Source organism: Peromyscus leucopus, chromosome 2 (genome assembly GCF_004664715.2).
Source record: "Peromyscus leucopus breed LL Stock chromosome 2, UCI_PerLeu_2.1, whole genome shotgun sequence".
In the NCBI taxonomy this organism is placed as follows: domain Eukaryota; kingdom Metazoa; phylum Chordata; class Mammalia; order Rodentia; family Cricetidae; genus Peromyscus; species Peromyscus leucopus.
Genome location: NC_051064.1, coordinates 105975278 through 106001466, shown reverse-complemented (window position 1 = coordinate 106001466; position 26189 = coordinate 105975278). Strand labels below are relative to the sequence as shown.

The 26189-nt window shown below is 43.3% G+C and overlaps 1 protein-coding gene across 5 annotated transcripts; it reads right to left on the bottom strand.

Moving 5' to 3' along the window:
• Positions 1 to 24424, bottom strand: Dynlt5 (dynein light chain Tctex-type family member 5). 5 transcript variants are annotated; one of them, XM_037202743.1, is made up of 5 exons: positions 24318 to 24424; positions 22421 to 22544; positions 9681 to 9772; positions 2138 to 2262; positions 1 to 459 (listed from the first exon to the last, which is right to left on the bottom strand). In XM_037202743.1, the coding sequence occupies exons 2-5, from the start codon at positions 22534 to 22536 to the stop codon at positions 256 to 258; spliced, it is 537 nt and encodes a 178-aa protein (XP_037058638.1). In that variant the 5' UTR covers positions 22537 to 22544; positions 24318 to 24424; the 3' UTR covers positions 1 to 255. The 5 variants fall into 5 exon arrangements, with proteins under 5 accessions (XP_037058638.1, XP_037058639.1, XP_028743517.1 ...); XM_037202744.1 differs by lacking the exons at positions 22421 to 22544; positions 24318 to 24424 and adding exons at positions 14192 to 14341; positions 16316 to 16917; XM_028887684.2 differs by lacking the exons at positions 22421 to 22544; positions 24318 to 24424 and adding exons at positions 14192 to 14369; positions 16316 to 16398.
• Positions 24425 to 26189: the final 1765 nt, after the last annotated feature.

Sequence of the window (26189 nt, the reverse complement as noted above, 5' to 3'; positions counted from 1 at the left end):
TTAGTACCCAAAGTAATATTTAGTCAGCATCTATGTTTATGTGGACCACATTCAACTTCTGTTTTGGAGAATCAAGGTTCTTTCTTGGGCTCCCCTCCCTCCACAAGTCCTCACAAGAGTGATGGAAACTTCCAGTTGTTTGCGATATTCGTCTTGTTTCTTTCTCACGGGTTTTGCCCATAGAACTTTTGTGAATAGAGAGACACAGCCTGTTCGACGATTTTATGATACCAGGACCGTCCTTCTCATTTTCAGTTACTCAAAGTAAACCGCATAGACATTTGCAAGTGCAAAGAGGGTAGAATTTCTGAAAGTGTAGGATGAAACGGTGTCACTTTTAGGATTCCAGAGGCACCTGCTGCCAATAAGTATGCTCTGACCATCTTGTTGTCCAATGTAAACAGTCACAATTAGTTTATACCGGGGAATCATTAACTCTTTGACCCGGGCTTTAATAACCTAGAAATTGTTTAAAAAAAAAAGGGGGGGGGTGGTTAGTCACATTAAATTTTAAAATTGTTAAACACGAAAGAATAATTTGAGAAGGATGGAGGGGACCAGGAGGAGGAAGGCAGGGAGGAGGGGAGTGTAATGACGTGTGTGTGTGTGTGTGTGTGTGTGTGTGTGTGTGTGTGTGTGAAAAAGCCATAATGAAGCACATCACTTTGTAGGCTAATTTAAAAAAAAATTAAAGAAATTTTTTAAAAGAAAATAGCATGTGCATTGTTGGTACTTCCAGTATCTCTCAGAACCATAAGTAAACTCTCTTTCAAGTACTATCCTCATGGGACAGGAATCCAGGGACAAAATAACAACATTAGCAATAAGCTGACATTTTCTAAGATACACAGAAAGCTTGTCATCTGCAGAGCAGAATTCAAGGGACGATTATACCCTATGAAAATCTATATTAAAGATGGCTCCCCTTTAAAGAATGCTGTAACCAAGGTTATTTTTGTGTTTTTATAGCTAATGGGAAAACATTCTGAAATCTCCCGCAACATAACAGAATTGAATATTTATCCCGGAGTTTGTTATGAAAACCAAAGCAGAAGAGGCCATCATAAGTGCACTGTAGTTAGTAAAAGTAGAAATGTATTTAAAGACCAGGATATGTATAATTGATAGCACTCAAAGAAGTTGCTGTGGCAAGGAGAAAACGGTCCTTAAAATGTTGCGTATTTTCCAAAAATAATAGTGAAACGGTTTTTGGTTGAGGCGACAGCTTGTGGTAAAGCACTTGTACAAGTGTAAGGGCCTGAGTTCAAGTCCCCAAGACCCAAGTAAAATTCAGGTATGGTAGTAGGCACTTACAATTAGAGCAAACCTGCAGGGCGATGGGGGCAGAGACAGGACCATCCCAGCTAACCTGGCTTATGCTATGGTGAACGACAAAGAGACACATTCTCAAACAAGGTGGAAATGAAGACTAATACCCAAGATTGTCCTCTGACCTCTACGTGTGCAGTGGCGTGTCTATGCCCAAAGTCTCTCTCTCTCTCTCTCTCTCTCTCTCTCTCTCTCTCTCTCTCTCTCTCTCTCTCCCCTCTCACACACACACACACACACACACAAACATGCACACAAACCATACATACTCATTATACAAATACACAGGATGATTATTTTTTAAGTGTCATGAAATTGGAAAGATGGCTCAGCAGTTAAGAGCACTTTCTGCTCTTACAGTTTGGTTGCCACAACTCACACCAGGCAGTTCATAACTGCTTGTAACTTCAACTCTAGGAGATCTGAAATCCTCTTCGGACCTCTTCCAGCCTTTGCACACATGGAACACATACACCACACACATATATACACACACACACACACACACATACACACAAAAAAAATCAATAAAAATATGAATCTTATTTTAAAAAAGATGTGCAACAGTTTTGTAAAGCAATAAATTAGTTACAAATTACATACATAATGATGGTTTTAGACAAGAGCTTATCATATACAACATGTACCTATGCACATATATAGTGTTTGATCTAATACCTATATTCATAAAATGTAAGTATGCCATTTAACTGATCTCAGATATTAATTCCCCCTCACAAAGAAGAAAGTGGGCTGTCTTTCAGCAAATGCTGTGGTTATAGCTAACACTGGGAAAACTGTACTGTACCTCAGAAATCGTTTTAGTCATCTGTCTGCAGAATTCAGGGTCATATTCTGCTTCTTGTAGATGGGCAGTTAGTACATCTTTCAAAATACGATTGACAGTGGCCACGGGAAAATGTTTCGTGGGACCTGGAGATAAACATGGAATTCCTTTAGAAGTCATTTCTAACCACATCCACCTATCCTTATAAGGTTCATAAAAACAACACTGAAACCTGAAGCCCTTTAGTAATCTGGGTGAACTCCAGCTAAGGAAGCTACAAGTCCGAGTGCATGTCAGGCTTTTCTGAGCGAAGGAGGGTAATACGCTCTGAATTTACTGGGCTACCTGTCGAGTGCAGTGAGTTCTGCTGATCTCAGCACCACAAGCTTGTCCTTGTCAATTGCTGGTGCTGGGTGGCTGCTTACTTCAAAGCCTCAACACTTTCTAGTTGGCTCCTCAGTGTTTACACCCCACCCACACCGTTCTGGTCCATCACACTGCAGTCAGAAAATTTGCTTGGAAAAACCTAGATCTTAAAATGGAATTTTCCTCATGGGGCCTATAGTTGTGTGCCTACTGGTCCTGTGACCTTGTTTCAGCCACCATAACTCCCCACGTGCATGCTGCTCCAGTCTCATGGGCTCCATCTGTCATTTAAAGATGCTTGTGTGTCTTTACCCTTGCCCACTCTTTCAAATGGAGCACCGTTCCCCATCTGTTCAGTTAAGAAATATCTACTCAAGTTTCAATTCTGGCTCAAATGTCTTTTTCCAGGTACTCTTCCCTCTCGTATCTCACTGGGGGCACAAAACGCCTCTCACATCTCCTGGGTAAAAGAGTGGAGGGAGGATGGGGAGGTGAAAATTTGAGGGTGCAAGAGGCGGGTTGGGGGCTGGACAGAGGTGGGGAGTAACAAAAGAAACGTTCCGATGGGGGAGCATTTCAGGGTTAGCAGAAACCCGGTGCCAGGGAAACTCCCAGGAATCCACAGGGATGACCCCAGCTAAGACTCCTAGCAATAGTGGAGAGGATGCCTGAACTGACCATTACTGTAATCATATTGGTGACTACCCTAATTGTCATCAGAGAGCCTTTATCCAGTAACTTATGGAAGCAGATGCAGTTAATTAATAATCAACCAAAACCAAACAACACACGCAAAGAAAACACCTCTCACTTATTCCAGACACATGGGTCCCCTGGATCCCAACCCACTTGAAAACAGCTATAAGGCATACCTGCAATTCTCTCCAGTGAAATCGAAGTAAGATTGGAGCCAGTGAGCTGGCTCAGGAGGTAATGGTGCTTGCTGACAAGATTGATAATCTGAGTTTAACCCCTGAGATCTACAAAGTGGAAAGAAAGAACCAGCTTCTGACTGTCCTCTGGCCTCCCTGTGAGAGCTGTGGTGCACCCAGCATGCTTATGTGCGCAAATGTACACACAGGAATCAATGTAATAAACATAGTAAACTGCTAAAAAATTGAAAAGAAATGTAAGCATGACAGGGTTTTATCCCCGTGAGAGTCTAATTTGATGCTTAGGGATAATTTCTGGTTTCAGTAGACTTAAACATCTTATAGATAATAATCACTGTACAAACAATAGTTACTGTTTACTGATCACATGCTATGTGTCAGGGACTGTAACAAGCATGTATTTACCTTATGATAGCTTTCTGTAGATCTTTGAGGGGACTCTCACAGTTATATCTGTCCCACAGATGGGAAAATAGAGGTGGAAGCCCAGAATCACATAGTAACAGAACTAGGAATGGATGCCCAGATTTATCTGGCTTTAAAATTTGTATTCTCAACCACATCTCATCCATTTTTGATCAAAGCATCAGATAAGTGAGCTTCAGTGAGGTAACCCTGGAATTAGCTGCATTTTCCTTCTGTGATTTGCCCAGGCAACTACATGGCATACACAAGGTGCCACAGCTTGGTGTGTAGAGGCTGGATTATTGTTGAATTGATAAAGAGGAAGAGTCTGAATCAAGAATGCTATCCAATTCTCTTTTAGTAGTTAACATTATCCATATGCCTGTGTCACGTAGGGGCTAAGGGAAAAAGGTGCATTAGAGTTAGGACAATTCCTAGAGGATTTAATGAAAGTCCCCTCTGGGATGTCTAAGAGAGAAAGAAGTCACAAGTGATAGGGTTGTTCCTTTCCACCAGAAGAAGCATGCCACCCCAGGCCTGAGCAATCCAGAAGGGAGCTCAGATTAGATCCCAGGAGGGCTGCGTGGACATGGCTCCCTAAAGAGCACAATGTCCCTTGGCTGAGAGATGTAACCAGTCTGAGATGAAGCCGTGGCAGGGAGCCAGGGAGGTAAAACCTAGGCCTCACACCCCTTTCATTCCTGCGGAAGTTTCCTTGGCTTTCCTCGAGAGAAGTTTACGGCCTATGACTGTAGTCCAGTGAGGTCAGCCTCTAAGGCTCATTAAAGAGAATTTTTATTTTGATGATATAAGAATGGTTTAGTTCAATTTAAATCAGGGTAGGAAAGTCAGACATGGTGGCGCATGCCTATAATCTAAGCACTGGGGAGGTGAAGACAGGAGGATCAGGATTTCAGGGCCAGCCTTGGATACATAATGAGTGTGAGACCAGCCTGGGCTGTGTGAGACTCTGTTAAAAAAAAAAGGGGGAGTGTGTGTGTGTGGGGGGGGGAATCAGGTGGGGAAGGAGTAAGGAAAAGAAAACATGATACAATGACTCTAACAGCTCAAACATCTGTTCAGCAGAAATCTCAAGCAGTTACCAACATGTGGATGACTAGTCCTGATCCCAGGGGCCAGAGACTATCAGAGACAAATTCCCCTATAGCAAGGTGCCCACAGGTCTCTCTGTCACCTTCCTATGGATTTGTATAAGGTGTTCATTGGGCTCTACCCTCTAACTGAGGAGCTAGGGTAGTTGATGTCTTCTGTGGGGAGGGACAGTCTCTTTTCTTTAAGGATAGTTTACCATGCTCCACAGGGTGGTCCCCCACACAGGAGTACATGGACAGCACATATTGGAGTCAATCGGTTATTGGGGTTTGGGGTAGAGGTGGACCTGGGAGGAGGTTAGGGGAAGGAAGGAGTTGGCAATTAAGCTGATCAAAATACGATGACTGATGATATTCTCCGAGACTTAATAAAATATCTTTAAAAATATTTCTACCTGCATACTCTTACGTGAAGTCAAATTTGAAGGTGACTTTCCCCTTCGTGTTGAAAATACTGAAAAATCGTGCCACTTGGTCTGGGCTACATGAAATGGATTCTGTCATTCAGAGAGATACCCCATCCTTTTCCATTCCCACTCCTCCCACCAAGCACTCATATCACGTGACCTTACTTGACCAGTATTATTCCCAGGGTACCCGTTCTGCCTTGTGTTAACCCACCTGTCCTCATTATTGCTTTCAGAAAATGGGTAATTCTTCTAGTGCAGATATATTGGTCAGCACAGTGCTCCCCTGCCTCCTCTCACCACGGGAGCAGCATCTACCCTGCTAAACGGATCCTCTTCCTCTTGTCTTCATGGAACAGGGAACTCTGTCACTTCCAAACAATGGCCCAAGGGTGGAGCACAGGTGATTGGCTCAGGGGTGACACAGCTCTAGGCTGGGCCCAGCAGCCTTTCCTTAAAAGTTTGATTTCAAAGCAGTAGTAGGTATAAAAACAAACCAGCCTCTTGCTTGTAGGAAAAGCTGTGATTTTTAACCCTTAGGAACTGCCAGAGGTCACGCTTCCTCCAGGTTGGAAGGAAGTCAGAAGTAGGGGAAGGAGCCTGGTTCCCAGGAGCTCCCAGGGTCTGCTGCTGTGCCAAGTCCTTTCTGAACACTGCACATCCTTTTAGCTCACAAACATGATTCTGTCCTTAAAACTGTTTTCCTATACAGTAATGAAAACTCATTCTTTATTATATCCCAGTGGTCTTTTCCCTACCCATCCGGAATCATCTGTCACCACGCTCAGGTTGAGCCACTGACATTCAAAGAGACAGAAACAAGGCAAGACAAGCTCCCAAAGCTTCTTAGAGCGACAACGAATGCAATCAACAAACTCTGTCCTCTTCGTTTTGTGACATTTTTCCCCCCTAAGGAGGAAAATGTTTTAGATTTCAAAAGATCTGAAAAATGAGAATAAAACTTAAAAAGAAAAAAAAAAACTAGATTAAAGGGAGAATTGCAAAACCAACAAGCTGTGCCACAACTTCCCCCAACTGGGCTAACAGGAATTCCTCTAAGTCTGGCCTGGTGTCACAAGCCTGTCATTCCATACTTGGGAGGTGCGGGTGGAGGGCCAGGACTTCAAAGTGTCCTTGGCACTGTAGTGAGTCTGAGGCCAGCTGCAGCCATTGGAGACTAAAACGAAACCAAGAAGGAGTTACTTCACATTATTTTGTGCTAGGGTTCAAGGAGATGAACTATATTTTAAATGGTTAGAACAGCGCATACCAAGTCACAAAACACTCCTTAGATAGTGATTGAGGTTGCCGTCTCTTGAAGGAAGGGGTAGAAGAGGATTTGCCAGGGCTCAAAGGCTGCAGATGGCAGAGGATGTAAGTGGGATGCTTGATGCCCCCCCCACACACACACAGAAAGGACCCTAAGGGATCAACAGGTTCCAGCAAAGAAAACTTGATACCAGAGATGGGGATTGAGAAACTCATAGAAACTGAGCCTGAGTCTTTCTTTCCTTCTTTCTCTACCTCCTTCTCTTCCTTTCTTCTTCCCTCCCTCTGCCCCTCATTCTCACCCTCTTCCTCCTCTTCCCACCAATCAATAGTTTCCATCATGTTGGCCCCATTTACTGTCTGTCTGTGTGGTGGCAAAGTTGGCTACTATGGTGAGTGTCCTTCACTGCCAACTTTCCTGGGCTTGGGCTCACCTGGCATGGCATGTCTTTGAAGGTGTTTTTCCAAAGAAGATGAATGGAGGAAAGAAGATTCAATCTAAATGGATGACACCATCCCATTGGCTACTGTCCCAGGCTTAACGAGAAGGGGAAAAGTAAAAAGCCACCCTGTCACCCGTATTTCTCTCTTTTTCTAACTGATCTGCCCACATGTGAGCAAGCAGCCCCTACAGCTGTGCCGTCCTCATCATGAACCTTAAACCACAAGCCACACAAACTCTTTCTTCCTTACTTTGTTTTCGTCTATGATTTTGTCACAGTATGAGAAAATAAACTCAAAGCTCTTCACTGATATGATACTTATAGTCACCATCTCTAAAAAATTTGCTACCTAATTTTAACCTGAGCTCCAGAAAAAAAAAAGCCAGGTGCAGAACCTAGTCCATAAGTTATGGGAATCACATTGAATAAAACAAGAGGCCTTCGTGCTTGGTGATCCCTGGGAAAGTCCTGCCCCTTTTAGCAGCAGTTATAGTGAATGGGAAGCAACAGACATACAGCACCGACTCACACAGCATCCCTACGATCTGCAGACCATCATGTTATTTACACACACAGCAGCCAAGATTCCAGGGTGCTTTGCTTAAATGCCACCTTCCCGGGTACTGTTGAAACTAGTGTTCAAGCTCATATTGGATTCCAGAGCCTGTTATTTTCTTCCATCCGCTCCTCTCTGTGGTTAGTGAGCAAAGGTAAGTGGTGCTTTGTCTAAGAAACACAGCTTCCCTTTCCTATTCTTCTTTCCCCTCATGGACTATATTCATGTTTCACTTCACTTATGGTAGCTGTAATCATTTTGATAAAAAGACAAACACACCGTAACTTAAGATGTGTTTAGATGACGCAGATATGATAGCAGTGGTGGCGAGTTCTTAGCCACTGAACCATCCCTCCAGCCTCAATGATAACAGCCTTTCATGCTAGATTAAGTCTGCTTTTCAAAGCAGCCAGTCAGCTCTACTAATAACTAAACTCTATTTCCAATACTACTTGCTCTTGGGTTTATTTTGCCTGTGAAAGGTACTCATAGGCCTTTAGTAAAGATTTTCTTATATCAACTTGATGTAGTTCTGGCTGGAGGTAGGGGGTGGAAGGGTGCTGGTGATAGTCACCTGATCGGAAGGTCAGCACTGCTGGAACTTTTTTGCTTGAAGAAATTGTAAAAAAAAAAAAAAAAAAAAAAAAAAAAAAAAAAAAAAAAAAAAAAAAAACAAAAAAAAAAAAAAAAAAAAAAAAAAACCCCACAGGCATTTGCATTTAAATTGCTTTGTCTTATTGTGATGGGATTCCAGAATTTTCCTCAGCACACTTTACTCAAAGTCACAGGCTGCCAGTGAGTAAGAACTTTTGGTTGATAAGCCAGGCAGTGGTGGCACACACCTTTAATCCCAACACTCAGGAGGCAAAGATGTGGATCCCTGAGATTGAGGCCAGCCTGGTCTATAAAACAAGTTCCAGGAGAGTCAGGGCTAGACAGAGAAAACCTGTCTCAAAAACAAAAACAAATACCCCAAAAGCCAAACAGAAAAAGATAGAAACTTTGGTTGAAAGTTGGAGAAAACTTGACCCAAACTCAGGTCGCTGACTAGCAGGGCTGGGGGCCAGCACCTGGACTTGGGCATGCCACAAAAGCATAATGGATGGTCGGAACATTTACTGTCCACCATGAACAATGCGAAATGCCACCAGACTAATTCTGGGGCCTGTAGTATTGGAGTGGGGGTGGCAGTCAGCCACCACAATATTCATATCATGTAAATGCCTCTAAAGTTACAGTGTGCTTGGCCTTCTTTTATCTAAGTAATTACAGCTTCTCAAAATGAACGGAGAGTGTGGCCCATGAGAGGGAAGGAAGGAGAAGCAGTGTTTCTTACTCCAATAGTGGTGGGATCATTGAAGAAAACTGGTGGTAAGGTCTAGCAGGGTAGGCTGATGGTTATAATTTTCCTGGGGCTAACAGGCCACAGGTGGAATTACCCTGGTCCACAGAGTCCTTCTTTGCTCTTTGGTAAGTCTCTATGGAATTTATGTAGGCTGGCAATTATATATGAATTCAGATAATCATAGGTAGGCATACACTTAAAGAAAACAAGTAGTTCTGTGAAGAAATGAGAGTGGGAAAAGGTATTTGTTGTGGACTCCACCTGGGAACACAAGGGCAGGTGTGAAATTCTTTGTTTTCAAAGACCCAGAACCTCAATGGCAGTAGATAAACATCTCTGTCAACAGGGAACCACAGTCATCTGCCTCTGCACCGAGGAGGTATTTTTTTTTTTTTTTTTTTTTTCTCCACCATCCACAACATTGATTGGTTTTGAAGGATAAACATCCATGTACATCTCTTTCACACACATGTGCATAGTCGATCCATGAATACCCAATGAACCTGAATTCAACCCTATATTATTATATTGTAGACATTTGTGGCATCCAGAGATTCATTTGAAATTTAGGAAACCCTGTTTTCTGTTTTTGATTTTTTTTTTTAAGGAAGTAAGTTTTGCTTCGATTTTGCAAAGCGAGACCAGAACTCTCACTTACCACAGACCCTCTCAAATTAAGGGGACTTATCTAGGACTGAAGCCAATACCAGGCTCCAGTTAAATTAGCACAGGCCACTGAATTAGAAGTTTAGCGTATGGGCAGCACACCTAACTGGTATGTGTTTTCCATGCGAACTGTAAGGCGGGAGGTTTCATCAGGCCGGCTGGGCTCATCCGTGTGGGACACAGTACTGTGGGAACTGAAAGCAAAGGAGGAAACAATAGTAATCACAATCGTCACAAATGTTAACAACACATAATATTGCTTTAAGGGAGTATGTGTGCATACACAGAATCCACTGAACGTTTCCAATAAACCCCATATAAATAGCCCAATGGCATATTTAAAGTCTGAAACACTTCAGAGATGGGAATGCTGAAATGTAGATAAGTTCCTGGGATGGAGTCTCAGAGTCATGGTGAAAGTCCAGAGCAGGTGCTCCTGGGCTGATCTATGTAGTGGAGTGCATGTTCCAAAAGCCATCGCCAAGGGAGTCCCTAACAAAGACACAAAAGCATATCCCACAGTAAACAAAGCTCACAAATGGCACTTGGGGGTGTAAAAAGAAGCTTACAGTGTTGGGAAACAAATCCGCACAGACAAAGGGTATTATACAAAGCTCACTGTGATAAGTTCCCCCAAATCCCTTCAGAATAAAAAAGAAATGGGAAACTCAGTCATCTATATGGTGAGAGAAACCACAAGTCACCCATACTGTAAGAGTCAATCAATGTCAGCTGCCTTTTCAGTGTGAAGGACTGGTCTCCAAGGCAATCTGAGCTGATCCAGGTGCTGAACGAGAAAGCCAAGCAAGGAGGAGCCCCCAGTGGGCCTCCCGCACCCTGTAATTCAACCTAGCTCAGAGAAAACCAAGTGGGACTAATGAACCTACAGCGCTCTACCCCAGCTTCCCTCCACCTGTGAAGATGGAGGTTAAGACAGATGCCATTTCAAAGGCAATGATGTAACCCCCTCCCGTCACTCTGCCCCCGCCCACTCTGTGTGTGTGTCTCTCTCTCTGTGCATTTGTATCGGTGGATGTGAATGTGTGTTCAGAGTGACTGTTTCTCTGAGTAAAGGCTACCTTTTTGCTCTAATTGAATAACAAAGTGTTATCCAGATTTTGTTTGTTTTTGAGATAGGGTCTTACTAAGTAGCCCTGGTTGACCTCCAACTATGTAGACAAGGCTGGTCTTAATTTTTATTATTATTATTATTAATAAATTAATTATTTTAATTATTGGGGTTTTTTTTCTCTTTTGCTGTCTGTGAGAAGTATAAAATACTCAGTTTGCAGATGGTTGGAATTAGTGGGATCTATAAATTGACAATTCAAGAAAGTCACATTTTGTCTAGTTTGAAAAGTCCTTTCGTACAGTACAGTTTATGGAACAAATTAAAGCTCACTCACAAGCGCCAAGAACATGATGACATTCTGGCTGCCTTTGTCACAATGCATCTTTGTGGTGGCAATTCCACCTTCCTCCTTCTAACACCTGCTTTTCTCAGTTTTCTGCTGCCGTTTGAAGTAGCAACCAACCTGTTAGGCCATTGTGGGTACAGGTGTTATGGGCAGGACCAAAGACGATAGACAGCCCCTGCCTATGAAATGCAACCCAGCTGCGTGGAGATGGAGATTTGCTGATAAGTCTGTGTGCCCAGTACTATGCATGCTGCTTTCAATCTGGCAACACTACCCCTAGCAGCTCTTTCATTTTCTCTTTTCGATGTCCCTCAATAATGTAAAGAAGCCATCACTCGGTCCATGTTAGAGAGAAAACAAATAAGGCCAAGGCCTTCCTGTCACACGCGTAGGAAAGGCAGGCTTTGATTTCAAACATCCCATTTATCTCCCAGGAGAAAAGTCTAGTATGATTTTTTTGTTGTTGTTGTTTTGTTTTGTTTTTCCGAGACAGGGTTTCTCTGTGTAGCTTTGCGCCTTCCCTGGAACTCACTCTGTAGTCCAGGCTGGCCTTGAATTCACAGAGATCCGCCTGGCTCTGCCTCCCAAGTGCTGGGATTAAAGGCGTGTGCCACCACCGCTCGGCCAGTCTAGTATGATTATACCAGACAGAATGAAAAAGGGGCAAGGACCACTGGAGGTATCAATGGCTGCAATTCAGACATGTGTGTGTGCACAGCATGTGGGAGGCTTCTCTGTTTTCTACAGGTGTCACACTAAAAAGTCCCAGAAAACAGAGCTGGTGCACAACTCAAATTAGCTGGGTTTAAAATTCAAAAGGAACCATTATCCTCATTATTGTTCTGCTCAGTGTTACTAAAGGTTAGTAGTCGGTGCACATTATGATATTATTACTATGAAGATTGTGTCTACTGGGTGGCTTACAAAACCCAAAGGTTGAAGTCTGATGTACAGATTGGAAGTTTCACAGGCTTCTCTGTTTTTGAATTATTGAGGATGGTTTCTTGGGGCCTTTTTTGTTTGTTTTGCACGTGTATGTGTGAGGGTGTGTGTGTGTGTATGTGCAAGTGCACACAGATACGTGTAGAAGTTTGAGGTTGGTGCCTGGTGTCTTCCTTGATTCTCTCCTATTACAGGACATCCAGGTAAGTCTGTTTAAGGGGGTAACAAGGATTTATTAAAGTAGTAAAGGGAAAGATACCCTTATGAACACAGAACCAGGTGAACAGCTGCTGTCTGTTCTGCTTGAGAGTGAATGGATCCAGTAGTCTGAATCCACACCAAGAAGAAGGACAAAGAGGAGGAGGAGGAGGAAGAGGAGAAGGATAGGGGAGGAGGAGGAGGAAGAGGAGGAGGAAGAAAAAGAAGAAGGAGGAGGAGGAGAAGAAGAAGAGCGTGACACCCCCCCCCCCTTTTAAGTGATCACGTAGGGGATCAGAAACCACACCCTAAGGCTTCTATCTCAAAGCTAATTGGTGGAATGAATTCCCACTCCACTATCCACCTTACTTATTGAGGCAGGGTCTCTTGCTGAGTTCCCTGGTTCCTCTAGTTTGGCTAGGTAGCTCGCTGTGTGGGGGTGTCTCCCTTCTTTGCCCTCTCTGCCAGCTCCCTAGTATTACAAGGTAGTCCTCATATCCACTTGGCTTATGCATTCTGGGAATCCCAACTCCAGTCCTCATGCTTGGGTGGAGAGGGCCCCACCTGCTGAGCTTCTCCCAAGCCCCCAGGGTCTTTTCCTTTCCGCAGTAATCATGTAAATAGTGTATGCTCATTGTAAAACATGCAAAACCCAGGAAAAGTGGAGAGTAAAATTCCATGTCACTAACCCCAGGGCTTGGATAAACACTGTTAACCATTTACTTCCCCAGGCCATTTAAGCTGCTCTCAATATCCCACTATTACAAGGGAACTCTTAATTACCATGTGGCAGGGACGGTCATTTTCATTTCAGTAATGTTCCTCTCTTTTCTGGTAACAGAGCCCTAAACTGTGGGAAGCCTTCTGTCTAAATGCAAAGCAAATCCTCAGTCCCTTTTTTGCTGCTGGGGTTCTGTGGCTTGTGAACCACTGTGATGCAACCTGAACTGTTTGGGTAGAAAATTGAGAAAGATTTCTCAAAACATAACAACACAACAACAAAACTCCAAATCAACAACTTTGTAGTTAACCAATAGGAGCTTGTCCTCAGTTTCCTTTGTCACTAGATTGTGTGTGATGGTAAGGGTCCCAGCAGCTTCCTGACCTTTTAGATGATGAATCAGAACAATGGGAGCCTCGACCTCTAAACTGACCCACTGGGCTTCTTTTCTGTATTTCTATTTTGTTAGGGCACTATTTTGTATTTTTTGAAAAATGGATTACCAGAAACATTAGCTGTAACTGATACAGACTCTTGTTGACACAGCATCCACTGGAAATACACCACAGTAAGCTTTGTGAAAGGGAATTTGCAGGCAGTGTTGCTGGGGCCATGTATCCTGGAGAAGATCATAGGTGTTTTACTAGAAGCCTGGATACCTTGACCACATGGAGGAAATGTTTGGGGAACCTACCGCTTTCAACATCTTCAGGCTGACCATGTCTCCAGGGGACTATAACTTCATGAAACATTTTAAGAAACTTTAGTATTATTTTTAAAGTGTGCGTCTGTATATGTGTTTGTGTCTCTCTCTGTGTGTGTCTCTGTATGTGTGTCTGTGTATGTGTGTGTTTGTGTGTATGTGTCTATGTATGTGTGCCTGTGAGTGTCTGTGTGTGTGTGTGTGTGTGTATTTGTGTATATGTGTCTATGTATGTGTGTCTGTGTGTGTGTGTGTGTGTGTTGGGGTGGGGTGCCTTCGAGTGTGCTTGTGCTCAGGTACTCATGGAAACCAGAGGCATCGAAGCTGCAGTTGAAGGTGTTTGTGAGCTATTACAGGTGCTGGGAACTGAGTTTGGCTCCTTTGGCAAACCTGTCCATGATCTTAACCACTGAACCATTTTTCTAGCCTGAAGTCTTACTTTTGAACACTGTATTTATATTGGTATGTTTTACAGTATGAAGACTGCAGTGGTCTGAAAGAGAATGTCCCTTATAGTCAGGCATTTGAACATTTTGGTGGCTGTTTAGGGGAGGTTTAGGAGGCACAGCCTTGGTGGAGAAAGCGTGTCACAGGTGATGGACTTTTCGAAATGAAGGCCACACATACTCACACTTTGTTCTCTCTGCTTTGTCCTTGTGGCTCCCAGCGTGAGCTCCCGGCACTTGGCTCTAGCTGCTGTCTCTGCTGCTTGCTGCTCTGCCTCGCTGTCATGATGGACACTTACTCCTCTGGGACCATAAGCTCCGATAAACCCTTCCTTCTGTAAGACGCCTTGATCATGGTGTTTTCTCACAGCAACAGAAAAGGAATTAACACAGGGGTGGGTGTGGAGCCTCCCTGGAGCTAAGCTAGCTCTTTATTCATCATGAAGAAGCAAGGTCTGAGAGTTGGTACATTAGTGTGTGTGTGATGGATTGGAAATGGAGAAAGAAAAGAGAATGAAAAAATACTAAAATAATATAGTCAGCACCTGAGTGAAGACTTAAGGAGGAGATTAAGATATTAACAATGACTGCAGTATGAGCGAGAAACATTAAACTAGGGTCTGGAGAGATGACTCAGTGGTTAAGGGCACTGACTGCTCTGCCAGAGGACCCAGATTCAATTCCCAGCACCCACAGGGCAACTCACAACTGTCTGTAACTCTAAGATCTGACACCCTCACACAGACATACATGCAGGCAAAACACCAATGCAACTAAAATAAAAATAAATTTTTTAAAAGGAACATTAAACTAGAATGTGGGTTAGGTATATTTTTATTTTTTTGTTATTTTTATGTTTTTGTGGACAGATGTTTTGTCTGGATGTATGTCTGTGAGCCATGTGCATTCTTATTGCCCACGGAGGCCAGAAGAGAGTGTTGGGTCACGTGGGACTGGAGTTACAGACTGCTGTGAGCTGCCATATGGGTGCTGGAAATCAAACCTGGTCCTTTGAAAGAGCAGCCAGTGGTTCGTAACCACAGAATCATCCTTCCAGCCCTGTGGTAAATTTTTAAAAATCAAAGAGCTCCCATATTTTAAAAGCAGGGATCTAGCAGTGCCAGTCCAGGACCCAGGCTTACACAAAAGTGCAAACAGTCTGTGTTGATCTGCAGCACCACTGAAGCTACTTGAGTTGCTAAAGAGGAGCATGTGAGTTGCTCATTAAGTGCATTTAAACTTTCAACTGAAGGTGTAAATACAATAAACATATCGACTACATGTCCCGACAATACAAGTGGATGAGATCCAGTTCTGTGATCCAACTTCCCAACGATAATCCTTCCTAACATACAGTCTCATTGCCAAGAGAATGCTACAATCAATTTTATCTTAATTAATAATCGATTAATTGAGAGAAGGTCTTGCTGTGTAGTCCTGATTGGCTTGGGATTTGCCTAGTAGACTAGACTGGCCTCCAAATCTTTGTTCTCAAGTACCAGCATCGGGCATGTGCTGAAAAATCTGATCTAAAAACAGGTGCAATCATTCAACAAACTAATTTCCAGCAGGAAAAGAGAAAGAATGTCTACCTTTTATACAAAGGTATTTTTTTAAATCAAAATGTGTAAATTTCATGTAAAAATCCATGTTTGGAAGTGCATGTACTAGTTTTGAGGACAGAATCGTAATCAGGTTTTTTGAAATAAGAGTTACTGTTTCAAGTGTGCCTTCAGTAAAGTGGGATTTGTCATTAAAGTCATGTGCTGCCCCCCAGTGGATAGACTTCACAGTGCACAGAGAAAAGAAGGTTGTAGGTTCTGTATGGATCTGAGGTTGGTATGTAAAAGGAATCAAAAGAAATTTAAAAAAGAAAGGAAACAAGTATTTATTGCTACAAAGTGTCAGACAGAGTCTAGAGTGATGATAATACAAAAGAAAATTAGACTCTTATGCTCTAGAAAAATGATGTGGGGAGTAAGATTAAAATATACAAAGAAACTGCTTAATTGGGGACTAAGCCTATCTATGGATTTATTTTCTGATTATGTTTAAGACCCAAAGCATGCCAGTTCTTTTCTTAGTGATAGATGGTGTTTCTTGTTCAGAAACATTAATTTTGTAGAAATTATGCAGCTTTATGACATTTTATCCCATTCCATCTTTCTAGAAAGAGAAAGGTTATCGTGGAAACAGGAGTTGAAACTTTTCACAAATTAAAGCAATGAGAGGACAGCAGAAGGTGTCGTCTCATGGGATGTATTTGTCAAGAACAGGAGTGGCTTTCGAAGGACAAAGAATACACCTACCTCTTGTGAAAAGTCTAGCCCTGGCCTGATTGAAGGAAATCTGGAGTGGTGATTGACAGAACAGAGTAGTCATGAGTGTGGGCTAGTGCTCATCTGAGAGGAAGGGAGGTGATGGTCAAGGCCAGGTAATAGAATCCCCTGCAGACCCTGGATGAGGCATAGTTTCAAAGCCACACTGCAATCATGAGAGGTGATTCTGCGGGCATCTGAGCCCTGGCTACCTCACCTCACTGTGAAGTCATCAATGAGGGGTGTGGCGGTCATGACATTTCCAGTGCAAAGGAAACAATTACTCTCCTCCTCTTGTCATTCTTCTTTCTTTCTTGTCCCTTTCTTTTTGTCTTTGGAATAGATACAGACTTTCAACAAGGAGGCTAAAATGAAGCTTGATTCATGCTAAGCACCCAGAGAGATGCTTTCCATAAGCTGTAAATTCATCTTAAAAGTTACCCTGGACTTCATATATACACGGACTCGTGAGTCCAATTTATTTGAAAGCAAAAGGACACACTTGCTCAAGAATTTATGTAATGCAATAATAATGCTCACTCACTGATCAAAATGTTTCCTGAAGGACAGCTTTGTGCCCAGGGTCTATTCTGTCTTTGAAATGTCATATCAGGAGACACAAAAGGCAATTAAGTGCCTTGCCTCTATAGAACTTGCATTTTATTATTTTTAAATGTACTTATCATTATTGTCCACATGATATGTGTGCTGAATAGCCAGATCCACTTCTATCCCCACCTGTCCCTGTAGTGTTTGATATCCTCTCTCTCTGCGCTGCGCTCTCACGACAGGTGCAGAAGGGCACCTTGCTCTAAGTTACACATCTCTGGTTTCCAGTCTGCTTGGGCATCGCCTCCTACTCTGCTTGTGCCCTTTGGGTTTTCCTCTGGACACTGTCATATACTTTGACTCTGTTTAAAACTGTCTTCCTTTTTTATTGTTAACACACAACTCCATATATACATATATAATCTAGCAGTCTACTAACTGTATTATTATTATTATATACTTTGTTAAAATACTACATTTTATTGAAGTTCTATTTATCAAAAATATTTTAGTTTTCCTCTGGTTTAGGTTTTACGTCGGGATCTTGTTTAATATAACTTTCCACTAGGTATGGCGGTGGATAACTATAATCCAAACACTCGGGAGGCTGGCGGAGGACTATGGATTCAAGGAAGCACAGGGTGGTGGTGGTAGTGTGGTGGTGGCGGTGGTGATGGTGGTGGTGGTGGTGCTGTGGTGGTGGTTGTGGTGGTGGTGGTGGTGTGTATGTGTGTGTGTGTGTGTGTGTGTGTGTGTGTGTGTGTGTGTGAGAGAGAGAGAGAGAGAGAGAGAGAGAGAGAGAGAGAGAGAGAGAGAGAGAGAGAGGGTTAAGTGGCCTTACTTCTAGAACAGACTGATTCTCCTGTGTTTTCTTCTACATGCTTTATAGCTTTCCATTCTCTGCCTTCCATCCGGAGTAAATTGGTGTTAAGTGGAACAAGGATCAGCTTCCTCTCTTCTTTACAGTGAGAGAGTTTTCTCCTAAAACAATGTCAGACACAAGAACCCAAACCCTCAAATGTCCAAGGCCATGGTGATGCATGCTTCTTCTCTCAGGGCCAAGAAGGCAGCTGTGTGAGGATCACTGCAAACTTGAGGCCAGCCTGGTCCACGTAGTGAGTGACAGGCCAGCCTGCCTTAAAAAATAATTTATCATTTCCCCATTTAATAGAAATAAATTGGGGTAAAATAGAATCTCCTTTATTTAATCCATAGTTTCACAAAGAAGTGCAGGGAGGCCATTGTGCTTCACTTAGAAAAATGACATTTCAGCTTCTCTAAGCCTCTCTTCCTGGGACAAAACTGTACTGAAGCTTGATGCAGATGGCACTTTTAACACATGCTCCAGCTTGGGTCTTCTGTCTTCTAGCGTTTCCCTCAGGCATCAAAAGAAAGAAGAGCCTGACCTCACTTCTGATGTGAGGGCTCATGGGCTGGAATCCTAGAATAAATTCATTCCATATAAAATGACTTGTCCACTGTCTGCCCAAGCAGGGTCCTACAAAGTCCATGGGGGCAGTGCTTTCCAATTGGGTCATTCATTGAGATACCTAGCTGGCTAGGCAGTGTTCCCAAGTGGCTCTCAGTTTACTGGAACAACAAAGGTCTTTATGCTTGATCCCTTTGGTGCCTTTCTATGGCTAATGTGTGACACACTAGCAGACATGTACGAGAGGCTCACAGTATCGTGGGTAACTAACTGAAGGAAGCCAATATAGTGTAACTGACTGCTTTGCTGGATAACTTCAACACATTCTGGTGGAGAATGGTGGGTGCACATAGTTTTTGTTCCATGAATCATGGGAACAGAGGTTTGCAGCCAAAGACCCTGTGGTCTCCAGCGTCCACCCAAACCCACAGTAGAACCACTGCCTTCTGAACTAATAGCATGTCACATTAGCCATAGAAAGTAATTTGACCTCATGGTTTCTGTTTCCATTTTTAAGGACAGGAGACGAGAACATCTATTCAAATGCTGTCCAATGTCAGCCAGAGGGTGAGTTTCCAGTAAGTAAAACGTCATTGTAAATGCCTGTCTGGCTGCATGAGTAGGCAACCCAAGGTTCTGGTGAACAAAGGGGACAGGGCCACTCATGCACATTACACACAGAATGCTACTTTCTGTGCAATGACAATATTTGGCTAGTCAAAGCTTTTTTTCTATTTGCTAACTCTGTGGTTTCAGAGTCTCAGCATCCTGGAGCTGCCATTTCTTTCTCTGAAAATGGGGCTGATGCCCATATCTGTTTAGTAGAGGAGACACGACCAACATTTCTGGAAGAGGTCAAACAGTGGGAACTTAGAGGTTTGGGGGCCAGAAGCTTCCTGTTGCTGTAGCCTGTCTCTGCTGCTGTGGTCCCAAAGCCAGTGGGGACACTGCACTGAGCACATAAGCCATGGTCTAAAAACTGTATTTATGGATTTCTACCAATATTTGCATGCCACAAAAATGGTGCTCCTTTAAATTTTGATTCCAGCTATGGAATAAGCATTCTTGGCTGGGAAACCATAGCCAGCCATGTTTCCGACTGTACTTGGTCCTTGGCCATTGCTTGCCAGCTCCCCATAACCAGCCATGTTTCAGACTGTACTTGGTTCTTGGCCGTGGCTTGCCAGCCTATTAAAGCTTCCTGGAAGCAGGACTGAGTCTGATGATAAGGACTCGGTAAGTGTTTGCTGCTACCACTTCTCTTCTTATAAATTGTCTGTCTACATGAAAAGCCAAGTTCAGATTTTCAATGGGGTGGATGACAGCTGTTCATGGAAAGTCACGAGCCAACATGTGTTTTAGGTGGGCAGGATAAGGGGGCCCAGCTTCAGAGGCTTCATTTGGCTGCTAAATGCAGTGGGGTTCTTCTTGATCCAAGCTACTCAGATAATTAATGGCTTTATGATCAGTCTGGGCAGCAAAGGCACCATCTTATAAAATAATGTTTCTTTTTTTCTTTAATGACACATAAGAGAATGTTATAAAGCATAACTTGAATAAAAAAGATCCAGTTCTAAAAGCAGATGGCAATGCTTACATTGAATACACATGCAATCTTTCTTTCACAACACAGGAGGCACTTCAAATGTTTATTACACCCAGGATGACAGTTAAGCATCAGTGGCAATGTAGAGGAATGAAGACCTAAAATTCCAGATGAAAGGGCAAATCCATGCTGATCTTATATCACATCCCCAAAGAGGTCTACCTTCATTCTACTTCTTCTTTGCCTTCCGTCTTAATGTGTCTACTGCTACAAAGACAAGTGAATTCACAGTGTCTTGAAGGAGCTAGATTAAAAAAGAAATCAACACATACAAGTCTATGAAGAAAGAGGAGAACAGCATGAGAGACAGAAAGAGCCTCCATCTTAGTTTGAAGGTGGGGGTGGTCAAGTTTGGGTAGTTAGTGAGCTTCCTGAAGAGGAGGAAGGAAAAAGAAAGAAAGCAGGAAAGAGAAGAGCATTTCAGATAAGGAGTGGAGTTCGAGCCAGCAGCGGCCGGGGCCAGGCAGAGTATCCAGAAAGAGCAGGGTATGGCCAGAGGGCAGCATGCCAGCAGGAGTGAGGACGACGGTGCTGTGGGAACTGGAAGGCATCTGTGGCCTGCCTCTTGAGTCATACTCTAAATTTGGGGCTGTATCTTGGCCATTGTAACAAGTTATTTGACCCAAAGGACTCGGCTATTTCACAGTAAAATATCAAGAATGAGGGTGGCCAAGCAAGAGCAATGTAGGAGATTAAATGAGATAATGTTCGGGTCCTGAATGCCCTCCAGGAGATGATTGATAATACTGACATTTAGATTTTGAAAAAATTATTTTGAAATAATTTTCAAAAAAAAAAAAGACGCATCATTTTCGGACACATTGTTAATGTCAAATCGTGTCTCCATGTGATCGCCACTAAGATTTCATAACCTTTCTACTGGTTGAAGACTCATAAGAAGGAGAATTACCAATATCGTAAGAATCGTGGTTTGGAAAGAGTGAACCAGGGCTATGAGATGGCAGTGGATAAAGGCCCTTAGTGACCAGTTTGATGACCTGAGTGCAATCCCGAACACTCGTGCTGGAAAGAGTGGAGCATCTTTCTGACTGTTGCCCCTTTACTGCCACATACATGCCATGGTACGCCAGCTCCCTGCCCTTAAGTAAATAAATATAAACAAGTGTTTTTAGATGACTTTCAACTTTGTTTTGGAAAAGATCAATGAAAGTGGAAAGCTACACTGGTCTTTGAATTTGGGTATTGTTTTAAAGCCAAGGGGACATTCTATCAAATTCTTACTTAAGTGGTCTCGATGAACAAGCAAGCTGCATTTAGGTGGACAATTATTTTTTAAAGATATTTGGAAAAGAACACACGGCTGCCTTGGTGACTCGGGTCTGTAGCATCAGCAACTTGGGTGACAGAGTAGAAAATGGAAAGTTTAAAGCCTGCTGTTGGAACAGAGAGAATCCAACGCCATTCTGGGCAACTTGGCAACCCTGTCTCAAACTAAAACACAAAAGGAGGGCTGGAGTGTAGCACAGTGGCAGAATGCTTACGTAGTGTGCAAGGGCTTCTGGGTTTAATCACCAGTGCCCTAGCCTCAAAAGACAGAGAGGACACTTGTAATAGTGTAGAACTGGCAGCCAGCACAGCTGAGGACTAGAAGCAGGAATTAATCATTGTAGCATCCTTCTGACTCAGGGTGGGCTTGTTGTTCTGTTATACTCAGCTCCCCTATGTCAGAGAGGGAGACTGTGTTTACAGTCTACAAACTTGTGGGCCTGAGAGTGGGATTGTAAACAAGTGTGAGTGTAAATTGAATCACCCTGGTAATAAAAAGACTCAGTTTCCACAACCCTAATTAATTATGGTCTGTTCTGCAAAGCACGATAGCTCCTGCTTCCCAGCCATGAGTTAACATGGGTGTCCTCAACCCTGTCTGTGGCGTACATTGCTTGACCACTGGGTCAGGTCATTTGTTTCATCTCCTTGAGAGTAGTCGTCCAGATGGAATGCCGTGGGAATATTAAAGATGGATTCATTTCACTTTGGCTCACTAACTGTACTGTTGAGAACCAAGTAGAGAATTATTATACAGTGAAAAAAGAAAGAAAACAAATGGAAAATGTCCAATAGTTTGAGAATGATTAACTGATCCTGATTACAAATTCATAAATTATTATATAGCCAGTTAAGAGGATATAGACAAAGATTGAAAACATAGTACAAAATTTGTATTAAATAGTTGCTATGTATATGTACCTACTGATTACAAAAATGTGCAAACTAAAATTTTACAATGTTGAGGAGAATTTAAGGGACTTGTGAGGGCAGCTGGTCTGCAGTACAGGTGGTTTTTGTTTTTGTTTTCTTTTGCAGAGCAAGAGGTAGTTTTCCAAGCAGTAAACCTGCTGCTAGGATCAATGTACTCCTTCCCTCCCTCCCATTTTAAATACGTTCACAAAGACTAAGGGCATATTCCCCCCCATTTCCATCCCTAGGAAAATGTTTTGGCTCTTGGTAAACATTACTCATAGTTGGAGGCTCTAGACATCCTGGTACTCACTGTCTGACGCGCCAATGACCCTCCTTCTGTCGGAACTCGTGATTACTTGGGGAGCACCCACTCCCTCTTTTCCTCAGTGCAGGAAACAGTTTATCTTTAGCCAAGGCCGACATCATAACACACTCTAGGAAAAAACAATGTTGTTTAAAAAAAAAAGAAAGACATGAAAATCTTTTAGTTTCTGTGGCTAAACTTCATCCCAGGTGGAGGACCCAGCTGCTTGTGTTACCCTTTTGAATGGGGACTGAGGTTTCCTGAGAGCAGTGATATGTAGTGTAAGCAGTTATTTTGTTGTGCCAGTACAACTGGGAATAGGTCTTTTTTTTTTTATTTTAATGCAATAGTGAATAGTGTACCTAACTGGCTGTGGAATTATTTTTCTGTACACTATGCAAATTATGCTGTGATTGGTTTAATAAAGAAACTTTCTGGCCAATAGCTGGACAGGGTAAGGTTAGGTGGGAGAACCAGACTAAAGACACTGGGAAGAAGGAGGGTGGAATCAGAGGAGTCGCCAGCGAGATGCCGAGAGGAAACGGGGTACAAGATGAAAGAGAGGTAAAGCCATGTGACAGAATTATTAATAGAAATGGGTTAAATTGTAAGAGCTAGTTAGTAACAAGTCTGAGCTATTGGCCAAGCATCTGTAATTAATATTAAGTCATCATGTTGGTTATTTGGGAACTGGCAGACAGGAAAGAAAAGTCCGCCTACACTAATTCACATAGACATTAATCTGTAGCCAAAATGTTTAACTGATGGGCAGGAAGAAAGTCACCGTGGAAAGACACCATGGGTGTCTGTAGAAAGATGCTGTCCTGAACCGCAAGTCAATATTTTTATTATTACTCTGCATCTAATCTTGGTGTAAGTTTTCGAGTTGATTTTTGCTGTTGTGGCTGTGGAAGGCAATGTGTACGAGAGCTTGTGCTTGGCCGAAGCAGGCAAACTGGAGAGTTCTCATGGGGAAGGCAGTTCTACAGAGTTGAGTCCTGTTTGCCATTGTGTAGGCTACAAGTCTGCTGTAAAACCCGGCCGCCCCATCCTTCAGTGTAAAAACCTCACTTAAAAAAAAAGTCTTAACTGAGCTATGAGGTCAATCATGAGCCTAAAGTAGTCTCAAAAAGGTGAGTTAGCCCTGCATTTCAATAGCTGAGTCTCCTGATGGTCAGAACTCTCTGTATTTTTCCATCAAAAAGCCAAAGCCCCAAGGTGTCTTCCTACACATGCGCACTGGTGAAGGTATACGCACAAGGGCCCAGCCTTGTTGTTTTGTGATTTTGACGTTCTTTGGGAGCTTTTCTAGAAACCATAGAAAGAAATTCGCTTAAAAAAAAAATAGGTTTACTCTAATTTTGGAGAGAAAAAATCCGCCACCTTACGTCATGAATATGCCACCCGTCTCATAAATATTCATAAACTTGGAATTCCACTATGAGGAGCCCACTGCGCGGCTCCTACCCCCTGAGCAGCCTGTGCCCGTCTGTCTTTGGAGTATTTGTTTTGCTCTACTCAATAGTCGTCTGTTTAAAGCGTGACTCCACTGATTCTTCCCTTCCAGAAGAACTAAGAACTGCACTCCCAACTTGAGGGTGTACCCCCACCCCCACCCGGCCCGCGCTTGCTAATTCCGGAGAATTCCTGGTCCCAACTCTGCTTGCAGGCACGCCCTTCCTAGAGAGACCCCAGATGAAGTCCCAGAGGTGCAGTGAGTAGCGGAGATCGCTGACGACCAGCGCTTCCCTGATGAGTCGAGCATCATCCTTTGAAGGTCAAACTTAGGACCACTTTTTCTGGTTCTGTTGAGCTGAGTGCAAAGATCTCCATTTCCCCACATAGGCCACTCCCTCTCCAGGCTTCTGTCCTGGACCCTCTGTCCCCAAGTGCCTACACTGACCTGCTGTGCGCCGGGTGGCAGGCCGGACCACCTGGACCTGGGATCGTCCTCAGTGGAGCTGCAGAAGACTGGCTGCTGCCTTCGGTCTCTCTTGGTCTTGTAGTTCCCGTGGGCACCCAGGCCGTCTCCAGGGCGACCTCCCCAAACACTGCCCAGGCCGCCCCTCCCCGGCTCGGTGGGCCTTTGAGCAGCTCTAGACTCAGGCATACCATCATTACTGTGTCCCGGGGCCTTCCCAGCCCCGCTGCCTTGTGGAGCTGCCATGATCTGACTGAAGATGCGTCCTCAGATTCTCCTCTTCGTACTTCTCTCTCTGCGGATGTCAGGGGCGCTAGTGGGAAACACGGGAGTTTTCCAGGACATCACACCCGAGACACGAAGACATAGGAGCTTACCTGTCCCCTCTTCCCCGAGGCTGAGAGATGCTGTCTGTGCAGCGGTTCAGTTTTATTCCATTGCCCTAACAACTGTGCCACGAAATGACTGTTCTCTCATTACGGAGGTAGTGAACTGAAAACTGATGCTGAACAATGTACTTGGGGCGCACCCGAGCACAGGATCTTTAAACCCTGCTGTGACAGAAGCAGGCTGCGCTCCCTCACTTCCTCGGTGGACTCTTCCCAGACTACTGAAGCTTAAGAAGTTTGCAAGGCGGCTGTTTGGGGTCGAGAGCCCACCTTCTTTCCTCCCTGCCATAGTGAGCACCCACTTAATGAAGAGACCAGACGCCACCCATGGCACACAGCCTACAATAGTGTCCTTGACAAACGCTCTCCTGGTCCACAGCAGCCAGGATGGTAACTGAGCATCCGGATTCCAGCGCAGTGTTCTAAGAGCCCTCAAGCTCATCTCAACCCCTGTTTACACAAAGATAAGAGCGGGAAACAAGTGCTCTTGACTACTACCAGCTACTAGTTAGATCTATTCAGCGATCAATAGCCGCTACCCCCATTTAATCTGCTTAAAGAGCCAGTGATGTAGAGACGCCATTATTCCATTTTATCTTATTGTTATGAGGATATTGAGAACTATGATGTAACCTGCCCAGGCTTCTGGTCAAATCATGGAACTGAATTCCCTCTACCAGAAAAAGCCCTCGACTTTGCCAGAGAGTGGGTTCACCATCCTCTCCCTTAATTATGTAATTATGTTTTCCAAAAATGTAGCTAAAATTTTTAAGATGCAGGAAATAAAATGCTCACAGGTCAGTTTATTTTCATATTTTTCATTTATTTTCCAGAACAAAAAAAAATCACATTTCAATAACAACTTACTCACATTAAATTGCATTTTGAAATGGGAATCCTATTTGCAGTAATGCATCATTATGAGTAATTGCATATTCAAGATTTTGTGAGATGGGTGACTGGAAGAATTATGAAGGAAAGAACATTTATAAAAATCACCAGTTACAAAAAGTGATATCCACACTTTTAATTAACTCATAAGGCGAGAGACATGAAGATGGTCTCGTGGTTATATTCAATCTGTGCAGCTACATTCCTGCCACCCTTGCCCAGTAGAGAGCTCACAGAGGTTCTCTGAGGGAGCAAGCCTCTGCTCCTTTGCTGGGTTGAGCACACAGGAAGCATTAAAGCTGTACTGCAGATTAGGCAATAAGGGTCGGGGGAACACTGTTGAAATGAGCAGGTAGGGAAAAAGACAGGACATTGACTTGTCGACTAATTTTAAAATATACCTTGAGTATTTGAATGCACAGTTTCTTCTGTAAATATTTTATGCCCAGGATGTTTTGTGTGGTGATATACTCAGTACAGGATTATAAAGAGAGTCAGTGTACTTTTGCTACATGGATCACAGATAATTTGAAATAAAGGCCACTATCAGGTCAAAGTACATACAGATAAACAT

Coding starts and splice junctions, on each gene's coding strand:
- Dynlt5 (XM_037202743.1), bottom strand. CDS start 22,536: ATGATGTCGGCCTTGGCTAAAGATAAACTGTTTCCTGCACTGAGGAAA. Junction 9,773..22,420: donor GGTCATTGGCGCGTCAGACA/GTGAGTACCAGG, acceptor CTTTGCTTTCAG/TTCCCACAGTACTGTGTCCC. Junction 2,263..9,680: donor GGAAAACACATACCAGTTAG/GTGTGCTGCCCA, acceptor GTTTATCTCCAG/GTCCCACGAAACATTTTCCC.